General features: G+C 38.0%; 1 protein-coding gene across 1 annotated transcript in view; it reads left to right on the top strand.

Moving 5' to 3' along the window:
• The window catches only part of LRP1 (LDL receptor related protein 1), a 338,552-nt gene that overhangs the window by 115,524 nt on the left and 204,353 nt on the right, over positions 1 to 18,675 (top strand). The window contains exons 5-7 of the mRNA XM_087710610.1: positions 15,157 to 15,276; positions 16,693 to 16,821; positions 17,425 to 17,688. Coding sequence (XP_087566736.1) covers positions 15,157 to 15,276; positions 16,693 to 16,821; positions 17,425 to 17,688 — 513 coding nt within the window. The remainder of the gene's footprint in view (positions 1 to 15,156; positions 15,277 to 16,692; positions 16,822 to 17,424; positions 17,689 to 18,675) is intronic.

The following is an 18,675-nucleotide window of genomic DNA, read 5'->3' as shown; positions in this document are numbered from 1 at the left end:
GTTGTTTCACCGGATTTGGCATTGGTTACTAGTCGGGCCCCACCCAAGGGCCTAGGACGTCATAACGTATTTTCGTAATATGCGTGCAGATCCAAGCAGTGCGGCTTTTTGCATTTGACTGATGGTGATTTTGTCAATTTTTAACTGTTTTAAATGTAATTCCAGTGCTTTTGGAATAGCACCCAGTGTGCCAATTACCACTGGAATTACCACTGCTGGTTTGTGCCATAGTCGTTGAATTTCGATTTTTAAGTCCTGGTATCTTGCGATTTTTTCATGTTCCTTCTCGGCGACCCTGCTATCACCTGGTATTGCGATGTCTATGATTGTGACCTTATTTTTCTCAACCAGTGTGATGTCTGGTGTATTATGCGCCAGTATTTTGTCGGTTTGTATACGGAAATCCCACAAGATCTTGACCATCTGGTTTTCGGTGACTTTTTCAGGCTGATGTTCCCACCAGTTTGTTGCTGTTTTAATATTATAATTTTTGCACAAATTCCAATGGATCATTTGTGCTACTGAATTGTGCCGCAATTTATAATCAGTCTGCGCGATTTTTTTACAGCAGCTGAGTATGTGATCAACAGTTTCATCAGCTTCTTTGCAAAGTCTGCATTTGGCATCATCAGAGGATTTTTCGATTTTGGCCTTAATGGCATTTGTGCGGATAGCTTGTTCTTGCGCAGCCAGGATTAGTGACTCTATTATTATTATTATTATTATTATTATTATTATTATTATTATTATTAATAAAAGGTCCAATGTCCATAGCTTTATATTTATCCTCAGGTTGTTCTTCTAGCAAAATCTTCTCTAAATTTGGAAATCACAATACAGGTAGTTCTCGACTTACAACCATTCATTTAGTGACTGTTCAAAATTACAACAGCACTGAAAAACTCACTTAATAAATGTTTCACTTAGCAACATAAATTTTGGGCTCAATTGTGGTTGTAACTTGAGGACTACCTGTAATAGATATAGTGGTCATATATTCTTCTTTAAAAAGAACAGCCTTATTTCAAAAAGTTGTCCTTTAGATTGATTTAATTTATTTTCTTGGTTCTGCTCTTGAATTTTCCTTTGTAAAGCAGTAGGAAGCATGTTTTTATCCTTGCAAATCTCTTTCCGATTTGCTCCTTTTTCTGGTTTGTCCTTTATTTTTTTTCCTAGAAAATCTGACACCAGTTTCATAGAGACCAAATTTCTTCTCATAAATGCATTTCTTATTGTGACAACTGTGTGATGTAATTTAGATAAAAGGAAAACGAAGTAAAATGGTGATTTTCAGCACCTTGAGTTATTTGCAAAAGTAATAAAAGGCGGGATAAAAATCAAATAAATAAATAAAATAGCATTTGCAGTTGTATTGCTGCTGGTTGTTCATGGGAAGAAATTCCAGTGGATATACTTCAAACGGGGTTATGTGCCAAGAGTGAATTATATGAGATAACATGGCATTTGCAACACTTTCTTTAAATCATGCTGATTGCAAGGCTGTTGGCATTGGCAGACTTGAGCTTGTAAAAGAAGATGAATCATCTGTTTATTCTCTGTTGCAGCTTTTTGTGTGATATGAAAAGCTTCCCTGAGAGAAAAATGAAACCCGGGAACAGGAAGGAATTATGTATGCGTGTGAACATTAATAGAAGTTAGAACTGGCGTTATTTTTTTTGCTGTTTGGCAAAATAGTTTTTCCAATATAAGGTGGACTCCTGGGGTTTTCTTAGTGTTTACTGATATTGATTGTGAATTTGGAGGGATTTTAGCATTGTTCCCGAATTTTTTCTGTTTTGTGTAATTTTGCGTTTTTAAATGTTGCAAGCCAAAACTGATACAAGGCAGTACATTATTTAATACTGTAGTAAATATGCTTTCTTTAATAGAAAGTGATGCAGAGATTTTTTTTGGTATATCGTCACAGGAGTTAATCAAACATGAAGACCCTGAGCTGGGAAACAAAAATATAGAATTTCTGTAAAGAACCGATAAATTAATACTGTGCTAAACATTTTCCTCCCAGTTCCCCATATATATTCTCTCCCCCCACCCCACGGCTGTATATATAAATTATTTTTCCCCTATATAATTCTTATGGAACTTTCACATTTCTTAAAATTTCTTTTGATAGGTAATAGTATTGACCATGACTGTAAATTGAATGAAAATGGAAGGACAACAATAATTAAAAAACCTGAAGAGAGAGGAATTTGATAGAGGAAAAAGTATTTCTGGCCAAAGGTTACATGGGGGCAAGGCCTGTTCTGATCATGACTAGTGAATAAAAAAAACTGTAGCTACTCTTCCATGAATTTGTAATTTAATAAATAAATTAAAACCAAAGAGTAGCCTCATGCCACATATTAATTGAGATACAGGTAGCCCTTGTTATTCAGTGATGACTCAAAGTTATGGCAGTACTGAAAAAGTATTTACGGACAATCCTTGAATTTCTATCTCATCCAGTTCTCCCACAATCATGTAATCATCATTTACAAACTTCCCTTGCCTGGCTTCCCACAAGAAAAGTCAGTGGGGAAGTTGGAAGAGAAGGGTGCAAGTCATCCTGTAAGTGGATGTTCCCATCACTTTCTCACAACACTCACACAGAGCTTACAGCAGCTATTTGTGTGCTCTACACTCTCCTGGGCACTTGGTCACATTCATATGGCACAGCAGACACTTATCTGCTGCTGGCCTGACTGTGAGCCACTCAGGACTCCCAACTTTCTGTTGGCTTCCCCACTGACTCCTCACTGGAAGCTGTCAGGAAGTAATGAGGAGGTGCTCACTTAACAATGACAACAGGCATTGGCAGGATTGCCATCTCTAAATGATCCAGTCATGTGATATCATGTTTTACAGCAGCATTGTTTGGTGACAGAAATTCTGGTCCCGATTTAAGTGGGGACTATCTGTAAAAATTTGCCAAAGATTGGTAACAAATTTGTGGCCTTTTGCAGTTAAGTCTGAACTTGAAGAAAATTCCCTAATCATCTTCCTTACTTTCCCCTTCGGTGTAGGTTTGCTACCCAGGATTATACTCTTTGAGATCTTAGTTCATGACCGCCCAATGGGAGCAGGGTCATAGTGGCACTTGTGAAAACAGTAGCCCTCCCTTTTCTGTGATAAGTGTGTTTTCTCTGTGTCTTCCGTGCTGCCTTTGCTGGCCCTGCCCTTTTCTGTTCAAGGACATGATAAATGTTCTGGCTTCTGTGTAGAGTCACTTTGGTGATCAAAGCATCAGGATTATGGGTCCTGCAATTCTCTTCTTTCCTGATAAATGCAATGGCTTCCATTGGCAAGAGGCTTCAGGAATTAAGAAAGCAAGCCTTTGAGAAGGACAAATGGCTTTCCCAGAATCATCTCTTAGTTTAGTTTATCAACACAGTACCTACTGATAGAAGGGAATATTTGTAACTCAGTGTTTAACTGTACCTGTGTCCTCGGTACTCTCTGAGCTTGGCTGTTATCCATGGTTCCTGCAGGAGGACTCAGGCGTGGGTATTCTCATGCCTTGATTGGTCCAGAGACTGAGTCAATAATTCTTAAGCTACGCCTCTGACTCTCCTCTTCCTTGGCCCCAGTTTAACTCAGTCTGGTCCAAGAGAGGATTGTTTTTCCTAGAATCATCTCTTAGTTTAGTTTATCAACACAGTACCTACTGATAGAAGGGAATATTTGTAACTCAATATTTAATTGTGAGGTCCTTGGTACTCTCTGAGCTTGGCTGTTTTCTTGAAGACATTTCATATACCAAACTAGGTAAGCTCATCAAAGTATTTACTCTCAGCCAGTTACCAAGCCAAGGCATATTTAAATAAGAGTCTTGGGTGTTAATGCCCAAATTGTCACTGAGGCACTTGCAAACATGTGATTGTTAAAGTGGCTGGCCAAGACTACAAGATATTTTGAAAGAGAAAAACAATGGACAATGTGTCTGACTCAGTAATGTACCACAGAATAGATCTTCCAGAACAAGGGATGAGTAGCTGGATTCTAGAGACAATTTCACCAAGTCCCATACCCTGAGAGAACACCTGTATCTGGAGCACCAGAAATAGAAGATGTTGAGTCCCTCCTCCTATTCAATTGCCAACTATATATCCCAGCAATGACCCAGTGTATATAGAGACAGGACATGGCAGCACTACACATTAGGATAGCAATAAAACATTTTATCTTCTTCAGGGCCAAACACATATTTAGGCACTAGAACCTCTAAGTTTACAGTCAGGACTGTTCAACTGAGAACACATTTTATTGAACACATTGGGGCAGCATGTAAAGGTAATGCCTTCATCTAAGCACAGACTGCTTTATATTTCAGTAATCTTGTTTTATATTTTTGTATTTTATCCTACACTCTTTTATCTCACCCATTTATCTTTTATTGTAGCCTATCTTACTGTTTTAGCGGATCTTCATTTTACTTTACTGTGGCTGATGCCTATTGTTTTATGATACTGTAGGTTTAACTGATTAATCAGTAAAGCTATGCCATATCATCAGTGGTGGATTCAATTTTTTTACTACCGGTTCTGAAGGCGTGGCTTGGTGGGCGTGGCAGGGGAAGGATTCTGTAAAATCTGCATTCCCTCCCAACTCCAGGGAAAGGTTACTGCAAAATCCCCATTTCTTCCCGATTAGCTGGGACTCGGGTGGCAGAGAATAGATGGGGGCGGGCCAGTCAGAGATGGTATTTACCAGTTCTCCAAACTACTCAAAATTTCTGCTATCGGTTCTCCAGAACTGGTCAGAACCTGCTGAATACCACCTCTACATACCATACTTTCATGGGTTCTGCCTCATTGCAGGGCATTCATTGGCATTTCTGAAGTTTTGTCTAGATCAGAGGTGGGGAACTACAGACCTTTCACAACTTGTGGACTTCAACTCCCATAATTGATGAGCCAGTTATGCTGGCTCAAGAATTCTGGGAGTTGAAGTCCACAGGATATAAAAGGACCATAGTTCCCCACTCCTGGTCTAGACTTACGGAACAAAATAGGCTAGTCAGCCGTGAATCAGTTTTGGTTTCTCATTTTCCTGGCCAGAATAAACCAGATGTGTGTCAGACTGTAAGAGATGTCATTAGTTCCCAATTTGTTGTTTTTTTAAAAAAAAAATTGTCTTGGCTCAGCTGTTGTTTTTCCTCTTCTCAAGATGAGACTTCACTAGCATCTTTTTCTTTTCAATGGCACAAGTGTCAGCTCTGGAAAACATAAAACCTTATTTCACTGTTCTTTATGCCAGAAAGCAACTTCCTTTCACAGGACGTAAACAAGCTGTTGTTTTCCATTTGGATTCACTGTAAGGGTCAAGGTACTCACCCCACTGCTAAAGGGCAGCCATATTGGCGAGGGGCTATCTATCCAATCATTCCTTTGAGCTGAACATGAAGCTAAAAGCAGCCAGCAATTGCAAAATTATGTCTGTTCTGTTTGGCTTTTAGTGAAGTGCTTTTGGAGAGAGGAAAATGTGTGGGATGGTCCAAGGGTCATCCTCAGTTAGATTAACACTGCTGTGTTGAAGGGTTCTGTATGATCTCAAAAATAGCAAATTCTAGGGAGGATGTAGCTTGGCTCTCTGTTCTCCCCCAATGGGGAATCTTCTGTGTTTAGCCCTTAGGCTTGTTATTCCCTCTATCAATCTTGCACATCCTGGTACCCCTCAGATATCCTGAGACTCTCACTTCCAGGAAAGTTCCCCTGGGAGCTTTGAGGTGAGCGAACATCTTCCTACTATCAAATTTCCACTGGGACTTTGCAGACCCAGTGAATCCTGCAAGGCTATCAGCATATACACCAGGCAGCATGGGAGGATTTTATAGTTGAGTGAGAGAAGTGGCATTAATTTTTTTAAAAAATAATAATAAATAAATAAATTTTAAAAAATGACAGCTTTTCCCTCCCACAGCTAATGCCCCCTACTCCCGTTGAGAAGTAAAGGCTTCATTCTTCCATGTTTGGGCTAGGTTGCTATAGCTATTCCTGTGCGTGACGAGTTGGCAATTTCTCTTTCTTGTTTTACTCTTGATTGTTTAACACCCAACTGATTGTAGTAGGGTTGTATCTTGCGGCTTTTCATTTTGGTTGTATTGCTGTAGTTGCATTTGTTTGACTTATTTGACTTGGAGAACTGTACTCTTCTCATAGTCAGTCTGATTGAACCAGTGTAAATTCTGATTTCAACATATTAGTTAATCAAAATATAAATATAAAATACAAAGAAAAAAAGAAAATAAGGGCAAAATGAGGGAGGAAAAGGGGAAGGGGAGAAAAGTGTAGGGTAGAAGGGAAAAAGAAAGAAAAAAACATAGACTCCCAACTTCTTTTGGTGCAGTAGAATAAGGTAATAACATACAGCCACAGCTTTTTACCTTTATATAATAATATATACTAGCCATTTCTATAACAAAAACCTATCTAATCAGCAAAAACCTAAATCAAAGTTTAATTTTTTTCCCATCTCAAGCACAAAGTCCAAAAGTAGTTTCCAGGTAGAAATAAAATTAAGTGTATTCTCTTCTTTAATCAGAGCAGTCAATTTAGCCATCTCTCCTGACTCCATCAACTTTGCAGCTATTTATCCATTGTGGGAATCAAAGTTTCCTTCTATTTTTGTGTGTAAAGTAATCTTGCTGTCATCAACATATATAACATCGAAGTTCCATTTTTTTGGAAGTCTTTATCCATTAGAACTGAAAGAAAACTCTCTGGTTTTTAGCTTCATATTCACTTTAATAATGTTCTGTATTAACTACTCCAATATTTCTTTGTTTTGTTGCATGTCCATTATAGATGATAAAAAGTTCCTTCTTTACATTTCAAACAGTCATTTGAGATACCTTTACACATTCTTGAAGCAGTGTACATTCTGCAAACAAACAAATAAGCACTAAAGTGCATCCCCATTCTGTATTGTTATAAAGAAGTATGCTTTTTGTTTGGCAATCTGTGCATCATCCATCTTCCAGATTAAGATTGCCGAGGTGAAGAGTTATATTATGGGAGAGCCAGTGCTGGCAGGGTCATGCAGAATGGCCTCTAGAGCTTGCTAGCCACCATGCAGTTGTGTTGACAACTTCATGAAGCTCCAGTCTGGGATCCTTCCCTGTGGCGGAGCCTGTGGACAGTTGCTTATACAGCTGTGAATACAGTGCTTGTAACTTGCATGGAAAAGATGAAAGCAATCAATCCCTTGTTCTGGGGAGAGGCTGGATGGGCTCAGTGTCCATCAGCAACCTCTGAAGATAGCCGCCACCCCTTCTGCTGGAATGTGTATGCTCAGCAAATAGAAAATTCCTAGGAGTGTTTGCTTAAAGCTTATATAAAAGCCCTCCTGCCATTGTCAATGAGGGTAAGGCAGAACAACTCTTTTCTAAACAGCTGTGGCGATGGCCTAGGTTTAATAAATGTTGTTTATTGTGTGTAATTCCATTAGTGTCGAGTGAATGGAAGAGCAATTCTGCTGGCTGCTGCCAAAAAAAGTTCTGAGGGGGAGTGATTTGTCCAGTTCTGATGTTTTGAACATTTCCCTTTTTTTTAAAAAAAATGTAGCTTTCTGTTTTTACAAGCCAATAGCAAATTGATTTAGTATGTCTATTTGCTTGTGTACATTGTAAGTTCATCCATTTTTCTGCCAAATCTGCTCACAATGGCCTAGTTAATTTTACCATCACCACCATTCACCACCATGAGTAATCTCATCAGATAGATCAGGCTGAGACTGAGTGAGTGACTGCGAGTCATTCATCAAGTTTCCAGGCTTAGTGGAGGTTCAATCTAAGTATACATGAAATGAAATATACATTTGGTTTCCAAGAGGAAAATAAACTAGCAGATGATGAAAGTTCTGCTGAGACATTTGGCAGAGACAAAACCTGGAGACCTTTCCTCCAAGCATTATGTCCAATATCTTCTAAATAAACTAGAGGATTGGGAGGAAGCAGCAGCATTTTTCCATCTGAAATAGGCAGGACTTCAACAGCAAGGTCATCACATCCTAAATCACTGAAGGTTTTGATTCAAAAGGATACCAATGAATTAAAAAAAAAAACACAACAATTTTACTGAGATGTTTTGATCTCATCTCTGCGGGCAATATGCTGACATTATAATCCACCCAGAGAGTGGTGTAAAGAACTGTGGAGTGATATACAGTATGTCTTAAGTGCTATTGCTGGTGCTATTTGGATGATCCTCAGAGCATCCCTATTACTTGCCTTAGGATGAAAGTGAAGGTATTTTCAATCTTTGTTACCTTCAACTGCTAACTACTACAAGAAATGAGAACAGCATCTCAGATTTCCAAATTTTTTGAGGGAGATACTTATGGAGATCCTACTATGAAACAGTGTTTAAATTTTTCAATATGTTACCATGCTTATAAGATTCCTCAATTTTGGCCTTTTCCACAATTTTGATTTAGAATAACCACATTTAAACCATAGAAGTAACAAATCCAGCTGAATGTCTATGGGCATTCTCAGTCATCCACATCGTGGTTGTCGCAAAGATGCTTTCCCCCCCAAAAGGCAACTGGACTTCGTTGGGTTTTCTTTTTCTTTGAAAATGTTTCACTTCTCATCCAAGAACTGAAGAAGCTTCTTGGATGAGAAATGAAACTTTTTGAAACAAACAAACAAGAAAGTCCAGCTGCCTTTCGATAAAAAAGCACTTTTGGGAAATACAGCTGAACTTCTTTGTGACTATGGATCAAAACAATGAAAATGCACATTTCAGTTCAGTATGGACCACCCAAAGCCAATGGTTTGGTATGTTTTCAGTGATATTGCTTTTAGGTGTAAAGGCACACATTTTTATTTTTATTTTATTTTTAAATATGTCACTGATATATTACCATTTTAAAAGATTTCAACATCAAATACCATTTGATTCCATTCTTTGACTTTTGTATATCCCTCTATGGGGACATTTTGGCCAAGAACTGGTATAGAAATAAATTATATCACCCTATAAAGAAGACTCTGAGAAAGATATAACTGGAACAAAGGAATCTAGCTTGGATGTATGTGAACAAAGTATTTCTGTTTGCAGCAAAAGCCAGCTGAGTTGAGTGGCTTATTCCAAGTGATGACATATGGCCTCTTTTGCCATTTCTCTCCAAAAGAAAGCAGTTTTTCAATTTAAAAAAGTCATTTAATGCATTCATGCTGGGCTTTTTCTTTAAAGAAAGCAGCTTATTTGAAACATGTAAAAAAAGCTAAATTAGTGTTTGATTCATTGACTTGCATGTCTAGCATTCTAAACAAGGACCCCAGCTTCGAAAATTAGGCATAAGAAATCTTGTTCTCTGTGCATCTGCACAGACCATAAGAATGTGTGTTATGCTTGCAGACTTGCTTTTAACATCTTTCAAATGTTCATTATTTCATTTTAACAATAACTGAGATAGGGTTTGCTCTGTATTGAAGCTGTGAGACATTTGTTTGATGAAGCTTATAAAGGAGGAATGAAATATCAGGAAACGTGTGAAGTTTCAGTGAATATATATTTCATTTAAGCAAGGTCTCAGACAAGGAATGGAAGTTTGCAATAAGAGTACATGTTTCACTTGACACCTCTGTACAAGCAGCTTCAACTATTGTGTGGTCAAGTGTATGTACCTGACTACACTTGGGAAATCTGCAAATAAATCAGACAAGAGTTTTTAATTCTTGGAGAGCTCTGTTTATTTTTATTTAAGAACATTTCATATGATGATGATGATGATGATGATGATGATGATGATGATGATGAAAGGATCATTTCATATGATGATAATGTGGGAATACTTTCATTCTTAGCATTTTAAGTGCTGAATATATAGGAGCTATGGTGGTGCAGTGGTTATAATGCAGTCTTGCAGGTAAACTGCTCACAACCAGAAGTTTGATCCTGACCAACTCAGGGTTGACCTAGCCTTCCATCTTTCTCAGGTCTGTAAAATGAGGACCCAGATTGTTGGGGGGCAATATGCTGGCATTGTAAAGCACTATGATGCGGCATGTAAAACTTTAGTGCTATGGCTATAAAGAACAGGATCTAAGTCAGGGGACCCCAACCCCTAGTCTGTGGACTGGCACAGGTCCTCAGCATGCCAGAAATCAGGCCGTGCAAACTAGCAAAACCCCATCCATGGGATGCAGGCAGCATGCAAAACTGTACCTTCTCTGGTCTAAGGAAAAACCTCTCTCCGCGGAACTGATCCCTGGTGCCCAAAAAGTTGTGTGTGTGTGTGTGTGTTTATCTCTGATATAAGTGACTTGCTGTAACAGGCATAGAAGAGAGAAAAGAAAGCCAAACATGCAGAGTTAGATATTGTAAATGATCTGGCAGATTGACTATTGATGAGACAGACACTTTAGGAGAGCAGACCTCTCAACAGTTGCAGGCATGCCAGTGGAGAGGGACTTAATTATATGATCCTGTCTTCACACCACAGGATAGCTTTTTCCCCAATGTCATGCCCTCCAGAATTCCTAGCCAGGATAGCTACAGAAAAGTTTTGGATCCAATTGTTGCACATCACTTTTTCTTAGCCACAAATGCCACAGTTCAGTCTGCTTCAATTTATTAATCAGAGTTAGGCAAGCTTATCTTATTGTTGTTCATTTGAACGTGTTCTCAGCAATTTGGTACATTTCCTCCTCCTTTATGTTGTGACTTGAATGGTATCATTATGTCACAAGCATCTGTGCAGTTGGAAACTACTGTATGAAGTAGGTATTTTTCAGATAATTAAAAGGCCGTTTTGCCAAGTACTCAGATAATGGTGAGATTGACTGAGAATTAAGTATACTTGTGTTGGCTTTCAGAATCTTCTTGAAAGCTGAGATTATAGCAATTGCTTGGACTTGAAGGTCCTACATTTAATAGCCTGCGACTGTAATAGTATGCATTTGGTTTATTAATATGTTCTTCCGTTTGGAGGCATCTTTGTCTATAAAGACAGTACTCATGTAGTGGATTTTGGAGATATAATATTGAAGTCCAAGAAAGAAAAAATAAGTCCTGCTAAACTTGAAGAGTAGTAGAAGCAATAGTTATTCAAAGGAGAATACAGCGATCTTTCGTTAGTATCGGCTCCAGTAAAGCTCACATAAATAGGACTTAAAGCTTGCCCTTTGCCTGACAAGTATATACTTTTTGCCTTTTTGGGAAGTTTGTCATACATGGATAATCTTGCCCAAGGAATAAGGAGACTTGCTGGCCATTCAAGAAGTTGATTTGATATTGTTGTATCTTCTTACTTGCCATGGGAGTTTAAAGCAAACACGTGAAGATCCCTTTGATATGAAGACAGACAGATAATCTCAACAGAGTAGAAGTGAACTCAATATACTTTAGGCACTGTAATTGTACCTAGAGTAAAACTCATGCAAGGGATTAGGCTATGTACATTGCCATCCTACTATAGTCCTTTTCTTCTTCTGATCTAGGACAGAAAGATACGCTAAGTATCTCGACTTGTATTCCCCGGAACATGAATAGAAAACCTCCATATGGCCAGGAGTTTTGTCTTTCCTAATCTAATAATTAATAGTACTTGCATTTAAGTAAAAGTTGATAAATGTGCCCTGGCATCATTATTGTTCAGGGTGCAGACTCAATTGCAGATTTAGAAGGTGGCACGAGATTTTATAGGTAGGGCTATCAAGAACATCCTTGTTGTTTTTTTTTAATGGATGTTCATGGGCAGCAAGCATGTTGCTTCAATTCACCCAAAAATAAAACAGGACTTCTGAATGATTGCATATCCAGTTCATTTTTGGTGTGCTTCTGAATCTTAGGGTTGATCATTTATATCAAATTAGGTCACACTTAATCCAGGGTAGGCAATCTTTATCTGCAGCATTTTTTTTAGTACACCCTTAAATACCCCATGATTGATCTGCATAAATTCAGTTGTAAATTCTAAAGAGCTTGGAACCTGTACCCTATCTTAGCAATAGCATTTAGACTTATATACTGCTTTACAGTGCTTTACAGCCCTCTCCGAGTCAGCCTATTGCCTCCAACAGTCTGGGTCCTCATTTTACTGACCTTGGAAGGAAGGAAGGCTGAGTCAACCTTGAGGTGATAAGAATCGAACTGCTGAACTGCTGGCAGCCTGCATTCAGCAAAGTAGCCTGCAGTACTGTATTCTAACCACTGTGCCACCATGGCTCTTACCTTGAAACAGCAAATAGAAATAGCAGTAGAAGCCCTGGGGGAGTCAAATTATTCAATCTCTCTCTCCTTACAAAGGCAACCTGAAATTTTGTCCCTAAGGTTCAGCCCTTTTGCCACCGAATTTCAGTGGCAGCTTTTCAGAGCACATGGCAGTAATTAAACACGGGATTAAAGTGGTTTGTATCCTACTGGTATCATCCCCATCTGTAAAACCACCTCCCTCTTCCAAAAATGAATGAAAAAAAATAAAGGATGATCTGTCTGAAGAGTCATTGGACATCTTTTAAGCATAATATAGCCCCTAATAATTCAACGATTGCTGACCTCAGCTTGAGCCTCATGTTGTTTGAGAATATATAGTCCTGGAATGTCAGAGAATAGACCTGGGCTTTCGATCTGGAGGAAAAAAGTGACATACAACGTCTCATTTTTCTCAGCGTTTTATTTTCATCTTTTTTGACTTTGTGCTATTATATTCTGGAATAAGCGATAATACTTACATACTTTGGGGAAATCTCCACATTCTGTGCGAACTCTTCTTAATTGTCTTGTTATTGATTCTTGGACAATAGAAAAGAAAGACCTGTTTGGAGAAATCATTATTGGTCCCCTTTTGTCTCTTCTTTATGCTAGGGGAACACCAGACAGATGGAAACATATATTACAATCATTAGTAGCAATTAACAATGAAAGCCAGACATATCAAGGGCAACCTTGCTGTAGGCACTGCCTCCTTCAAATGCCCCTTTGGCTGATATTCAAGACTTTTTGACCTTAGCATTCTAGAGGTGAATCCATCGTTGGGAGGTCATGAAACCACTTCATTGCTCAAGAAGACACATTATTGAGGATGTTTCAATATCCATACATTCTTGCATGCCCTATCTTGGTACAACTCTTAAAATAAATATTGCTGAGGTACCCTGAGAAATAGGAAATTTCCCTGAGAAATTCTAAAAGAGAATATGTAATCATCCCAATCCTAATACTATTAGGATGAAGTGTACGGATAATACAATGTTAATTTCAGGACTGTGACTGGAATGCCTCAGAGTTGAATGTCAAAATGAATGAGTAAAGGAATATCTAAATAAGTGAAGAATTTTCATACATATTCTAACAGAAGAGGGCCAAATTGGAAAATATGGATAATCTGATAAAATATTAGCACTAACCAATATTAATTTTGTTGGAAAATCCAGAATGGCATAGAAAACCAGTGTTGGGCTGATTATTTCACTGCCTGATTGATTAATCTTCATCAGCCAGAGGTGGGCTCGTTAAAGGCTGAGCCTAAGTTGTTTGGATCTATAGAACTTGTGAACTCCTGCTTGAGCTAATATCCTGGTGACTTTCTGAATTAAAAATCTGCTTTAAAAACTATAATTTAAGAAATGCAGATAAATCAGTAGTACAAGAATTTACATAAAGACTCCATAGCAAAAAAATAGCATAGTTGCATTATTTTTGAATAAGAATGATTGAAATGCAGAGTGACATAGCTGAAATGTATGAACACTAAGTGGCATAGCAATTGAATCTAAATTACTTTATGTGCTCCATAGAAGCCAGGCTTTTCCTGAATACTACACTGTACAATCAATATACATGCACAACAAGTCATACAACAGTTCTTCCATACAACTGTGTTACTTGTGCATTCCTCTCATTCTTGAGTCATCAAAAAAATGTAGTGGCATAATTTGTGGTACCCTGGTGGCTGAACTCATATTTGCCTTAGTAATAAGACTTGTGAGTTGCCCTTTTCTTACAGTTTTACTAGAGATAATTCAAGCCTAGGAATTTCCTTGTCTTCGCTAGCTAGTTGGTCTTCTGGTAGACCTGTATGCAGAAGAGTCCAGCTGACAACCAGTGGAATAGTGATGACTGCAGAATGATGCCAGACAGAGATACACAATGCATTGAGAATGTTCTCTCCTGTTTCATTCTCGTTGTCTTCCACCTCACTATCCTGTTATCTGAACTGTCTTTGGATAGAGGTATACTAATCTTTCACTCACCTGGTTAGGAAAGGACTCTGATATAACTCTTATTAATTTCACTCCATTTCCAAGCCGGATAACAATGCCGATAGCAAATGTTTGTAATCAGCTGCACCTGGAGATATCCCATGGCATATGCCATGGGTGTCAAACATGATCGCGTCATGTGATTTATCGTGATGTGTTGCGACATTTTTTGCTTTTGCGGAGCGTGGTGGGTGTCGCCTATGCATGACGCATCGGGCCCACTGGCCACCAGTTTGACAGGCCTGACATGCACACAATGGTACAAGAGGAGGCAGAATGACACTAGTTCAGCCTCCAAAAATTAAAACAAGAGAAAGCATGAAGTTAAAAACCCCATGTTAGGAGAAACAATAGCAAAGCTTTAATCCACTTAGATGAGACAGAAACTGCACTGTTTTCTAGTTTAACCAACATCTTTTTTTAAAGAGTTCACAGGTTTATTAGATTTTTTTTAATGAACATTTAATGAATCTGTTGTTCTTCCAGAAGACCAGCTGTATCAATGTTTATAAGGAACCCATGTAATGCCTAAAGAATGCATGAACAAAGTGTAGGTCAGGCATTATAGGAACACACATCTTCACAGAAACCAGGTGTCCTATTTTTCCACTAGCCCAAGCCAAATGGGCATGCTGGGCAGTGACCAGCAACCAGAGGGGAAAGGGCATGGCAGCAGGAACCACAACAATTCATTTGCGCTTGGCAGGCATATTCTCTAAAAACAGTAAGACATTTTTGTGTTGCAATTAGCAGGACTTTAAGATGAACCTGAAAAGGTTTTACAGTAGCTGAGGGTAAACCTTGGAGTTTCTTGTAGAGTTTTCTGTGAATATTAATGCAAAAGAGAAATGGATATATAATATTACCAGTCAAGTTTGCTGAAAAGCTGCAGTGTTAAATTTCCTTCTATATCTCTAAACTGGTCTACCTTTCCTCCTTTTTAGAGTTTCTGGCAAACTGTTCAACTATGGGCTGCCAACACCATTGTGTCCCAACTCTGAGTGGACCAACATGCTATTGTAACAGTTCCTCCCAGGTAGCTGAAGATGGGAAAAGTTGCAAAGGTAAGTGAAAAAAGAGCAAATAGGCTACATTGACTGGCTTTCCTTAAACTTCATTCATAAATTCTCCCTCCTTTCTTCATGGGTAAGAACAATGATAAATTGGTTGTTGCAATTTCTAAGATGCTTATCCAGAGATTTTTTTCCCCGTATCACAACATGTCTTGACAAATGTGAGATGCAACTGACTTCTGTGGAAGAAAGAATGGATTAAAGATGTTCCACAAGCAGAGCCAATGACCGGGGCAGAAGGAAGAGCCAGCAATTACACTGCCTCTTCAGTAATTCCTCTCTGGATAAGGAGATAACTTCAGATTGCCCACAAGTGCTCCATACAGTTGCTTCTTGAGGAGAGATTGTGAAATAGCAGTCTCCATTGGGTTTAGAGCTCTCAAACCATGACATGGTTTGAAAAGGCATTGGGTTCCTTTTCTAATTACTTTGGGTAATTGCTTGTTAATTGCTTTTCAGCTGTTAGGAATCTTTGGGTTGACAGGTTTTACAGCACCAGGTGAATTTCCTTCAATTCTTAGCAAAATTAAGCTTTAACTATATTTAAAGTTTTATTTTTTAATAAATAGCAAAAGGGAGATCAAAAATTTGATTTTAGAAAGTTATAAATTTACTAAGAGGACAGCTAATTTTGAAATAAGATTTTGGAACTAATTATAAATAATCATGTCCATGGAAAATGCTTTTGTTTTGAATTGTTAAAAAAAGACATAACAAAATAAGGGCTTTAAAAATAGAGAACTAGTAGGAATTAAAGATTACAGTTAAAGAGAAGATCGCTCAAAGTCAACTTGCAAAATACAGAATGTAACAAAATATTTTAATATTAGACACACATTGGACCTAAAAGTTAATTTTAACAGTGTCTACCTTTATAGGCTATGTTTAAAAATGTTATGGAAGAAGAACAAGATTTATCAAACAAGAATAAAACTGATTTTGAAAATAGATTTCAAGATGCAAGAAAGAAAAATTAAAATGAAATCTGTGCAAAGCCCCCCCTCCCCCCGGCAGCTGCCTCTTTGAGCAGGAACTGCGAGTCCAGGAGAAACCCAAATTGCACACCAGCTCATCCAGGGTAGTGGAACACCATGTCAATGATGACAAGTGGCTGTTGCTGTAGGAGAATTGGAGCAAAGTGTGTGCGCCATCTTGATATTCTGCAGGAAAGGATGGATATAAATTTAACAGGCAAAGACTACTACTTTTACTACTACTACTACTCCTCATCATTTTTACTTTGAATTTCTCTTCTTCTGGGCACTTTTGTTAGTTGGTTTTTTAAAATGTTTTTTTATTATTCTTTGTTTAAGATGCTTTGGATTGAAATTTAGTAAATACAGTAACTAAAATAAGTATTTCTCTCCTGATGTTCTTTAATTGTCCTTTTTTGCTTAATTCCATCAGATTTTGATGAGTGTTCTATTTATGGTACCTGTAGCCAAACCTGCACTAACCATAATGGCTCCTACACATGCAGTTGCGTTGAGGGATATCTGCTCCAGCCTGATCACAAATCTTGCAAAGCCAAGAATGGTACATCATTTCTTTTTATTCCTGGTTGAATATTTTGTAGGCCATGGCTGCCACTTTATTTTTAAGTGCCAAAGCTTCATTTGATTTCTTAAAAATATACGTATGTATGGTGAAAATGCAGCTATTTGTTTTTATTGGTTTCTGTAGCAAAAATGACTACTCAGTTTGTCTAAAAAATTTTCAGAAACTTTGAAAATGTTAATAAACATGAAATGCTTTGTACTCCTAAAATCTTGAATTTTACTCCCTTGAATGAAATTGGCTTGCTAGTAATTTGCAGTTTTTATAAGAAGCGCAAGTACCCAATTTGTGCTTCTTTTGCATTCTTTTGTGCATACTTTTTGATTTGTGATAGGGAGAATCTGCTCCTGTAATCGCAGATTTATTTTAATGATCTCCCTTGCTTAAAAGTCTCCCCCTAGGTTTTGTTGGTCTTCTTAATGTTACTGAAAAGAACACATCCTGTATACACATTGCTGGTCTTTGTTACTTTGAGGTTTCCTTTGCAAGCACATTTGGAAAGTTTATCTCTGTATCTCTTTGAAGACTGATGTGACTTTCCCTTTGATTATCCTTCTCCATTGGATGTTCTTTTCTTCTCAGAACCAGTAGAACGACCACCCATCCTACTCATTGCCAATTCTCAGAACATCATGGCTACCTACCTGAATGGTGGGCCTGTCCCTAACATCAGCCCAACTAGCACCAAACAGACTACTGCCATGGATTTCAACTATATAGAAGATACAGTCTGCTGGATCCATGTTGGTGACAGTCCCTCCCAGACGGTCCTCAAATGTGCCAAAATCCCTAACCTCAAAGGGTTTGTTGAGGAATGGACTATCAACATCTCTCTCAACTTGCATCGTAAGTAGCATTTTATTCTATTTCAATACCACCAAATAGAATTACAGTTTGTTCTTATGGAGCGTTATCTGATGCTTAAGGTACAAAGGGCTGGTTGACTTTAAAGAAAGAAGTAATATGGTTGATTTTCTAAAATTCTGGTTTGTGTGTGTAATAGTTGTTGGTTTATGCCAATTGTTGTAGATTTTATAGTTTTCTGATTCTAACATATGGCTGTGAAAGAAAAATATTTTGGATATAGTAACCCCCATAGCTTCCCTTACCTGCTCCTGATCTTCCTGCAGAAATCCTCCTTCCCACTCTTTCTATTACTGGACAGATCTGAAGAAGGATCTCTTAGCAAATTCACTCTCTGTCAATCTCCATTTGGGAACAGGAAACACCACAGAATCCTATGGCTCCTATACCACCTGCCCAATTACCATAGGATTGTACCTCCCTGGTTGGCAAAACTTTTTGATGTTTATTTTATCACAAACTGAAATGAATCAGAGAAGCAAAAGAGGAAGCATTTGGGAAATATCTGTTCATAGGCCTGAAGTTATTTGCATATTTATGTTTTATAATGAAGAAATCTCGCCTGAAAAGAATGGAAAACAGTCCACAGGGGATGAATATTCTTCATCATAAAGAATTCTTAATCTTTTTAATTTATCAAAATGTGATGGCCTTTATTTTTAATCTAAAACTCATGCCTGATTAAACTGCAGAGCCTGGGGATTAAGAAAATATAAGTGGAGAGCCAAGGAAATAACTGTAGCAGAGTGGACACTCCATAATTTTTAATCTAGAGCTGGGATTAGGGAATTGTAGATCTTCACAGTTCTACCTTCAACTTCTCAATCATGTCTGAGTAAATTTACTTGTGCTCTCAAGTCTCATTTGCTGACTGAAGTGTATAATATGGTCTGGGATATAAAGAACACATTTTTAGATTATTATTTTGTTAAGAGTTACAAATAAGAGATGGACCTAAAGAGAATATCT

This window comes from Thamnophis sirtalis, unplaced genomic scaffold (assembly GCF_051295495.1).
Source record: "Thamnophis sirtalis isolate CommonGarterSnake01/CBP01778 unplaced genomic scaffold, rThaSir2_p1.2 scaffold_3, whole genome shotgun sequence".
In the NCBI taxonomy this organism is placed as follows: Eukaryota; Metazoa; Chordata; class Lepidosauria; order Squamata; family Natricidae; genus Thamnophis; species Thamnophis sirtalis.
This window is presented reverse-complemented; position numbering and strand designations above follow the sequence as displayed.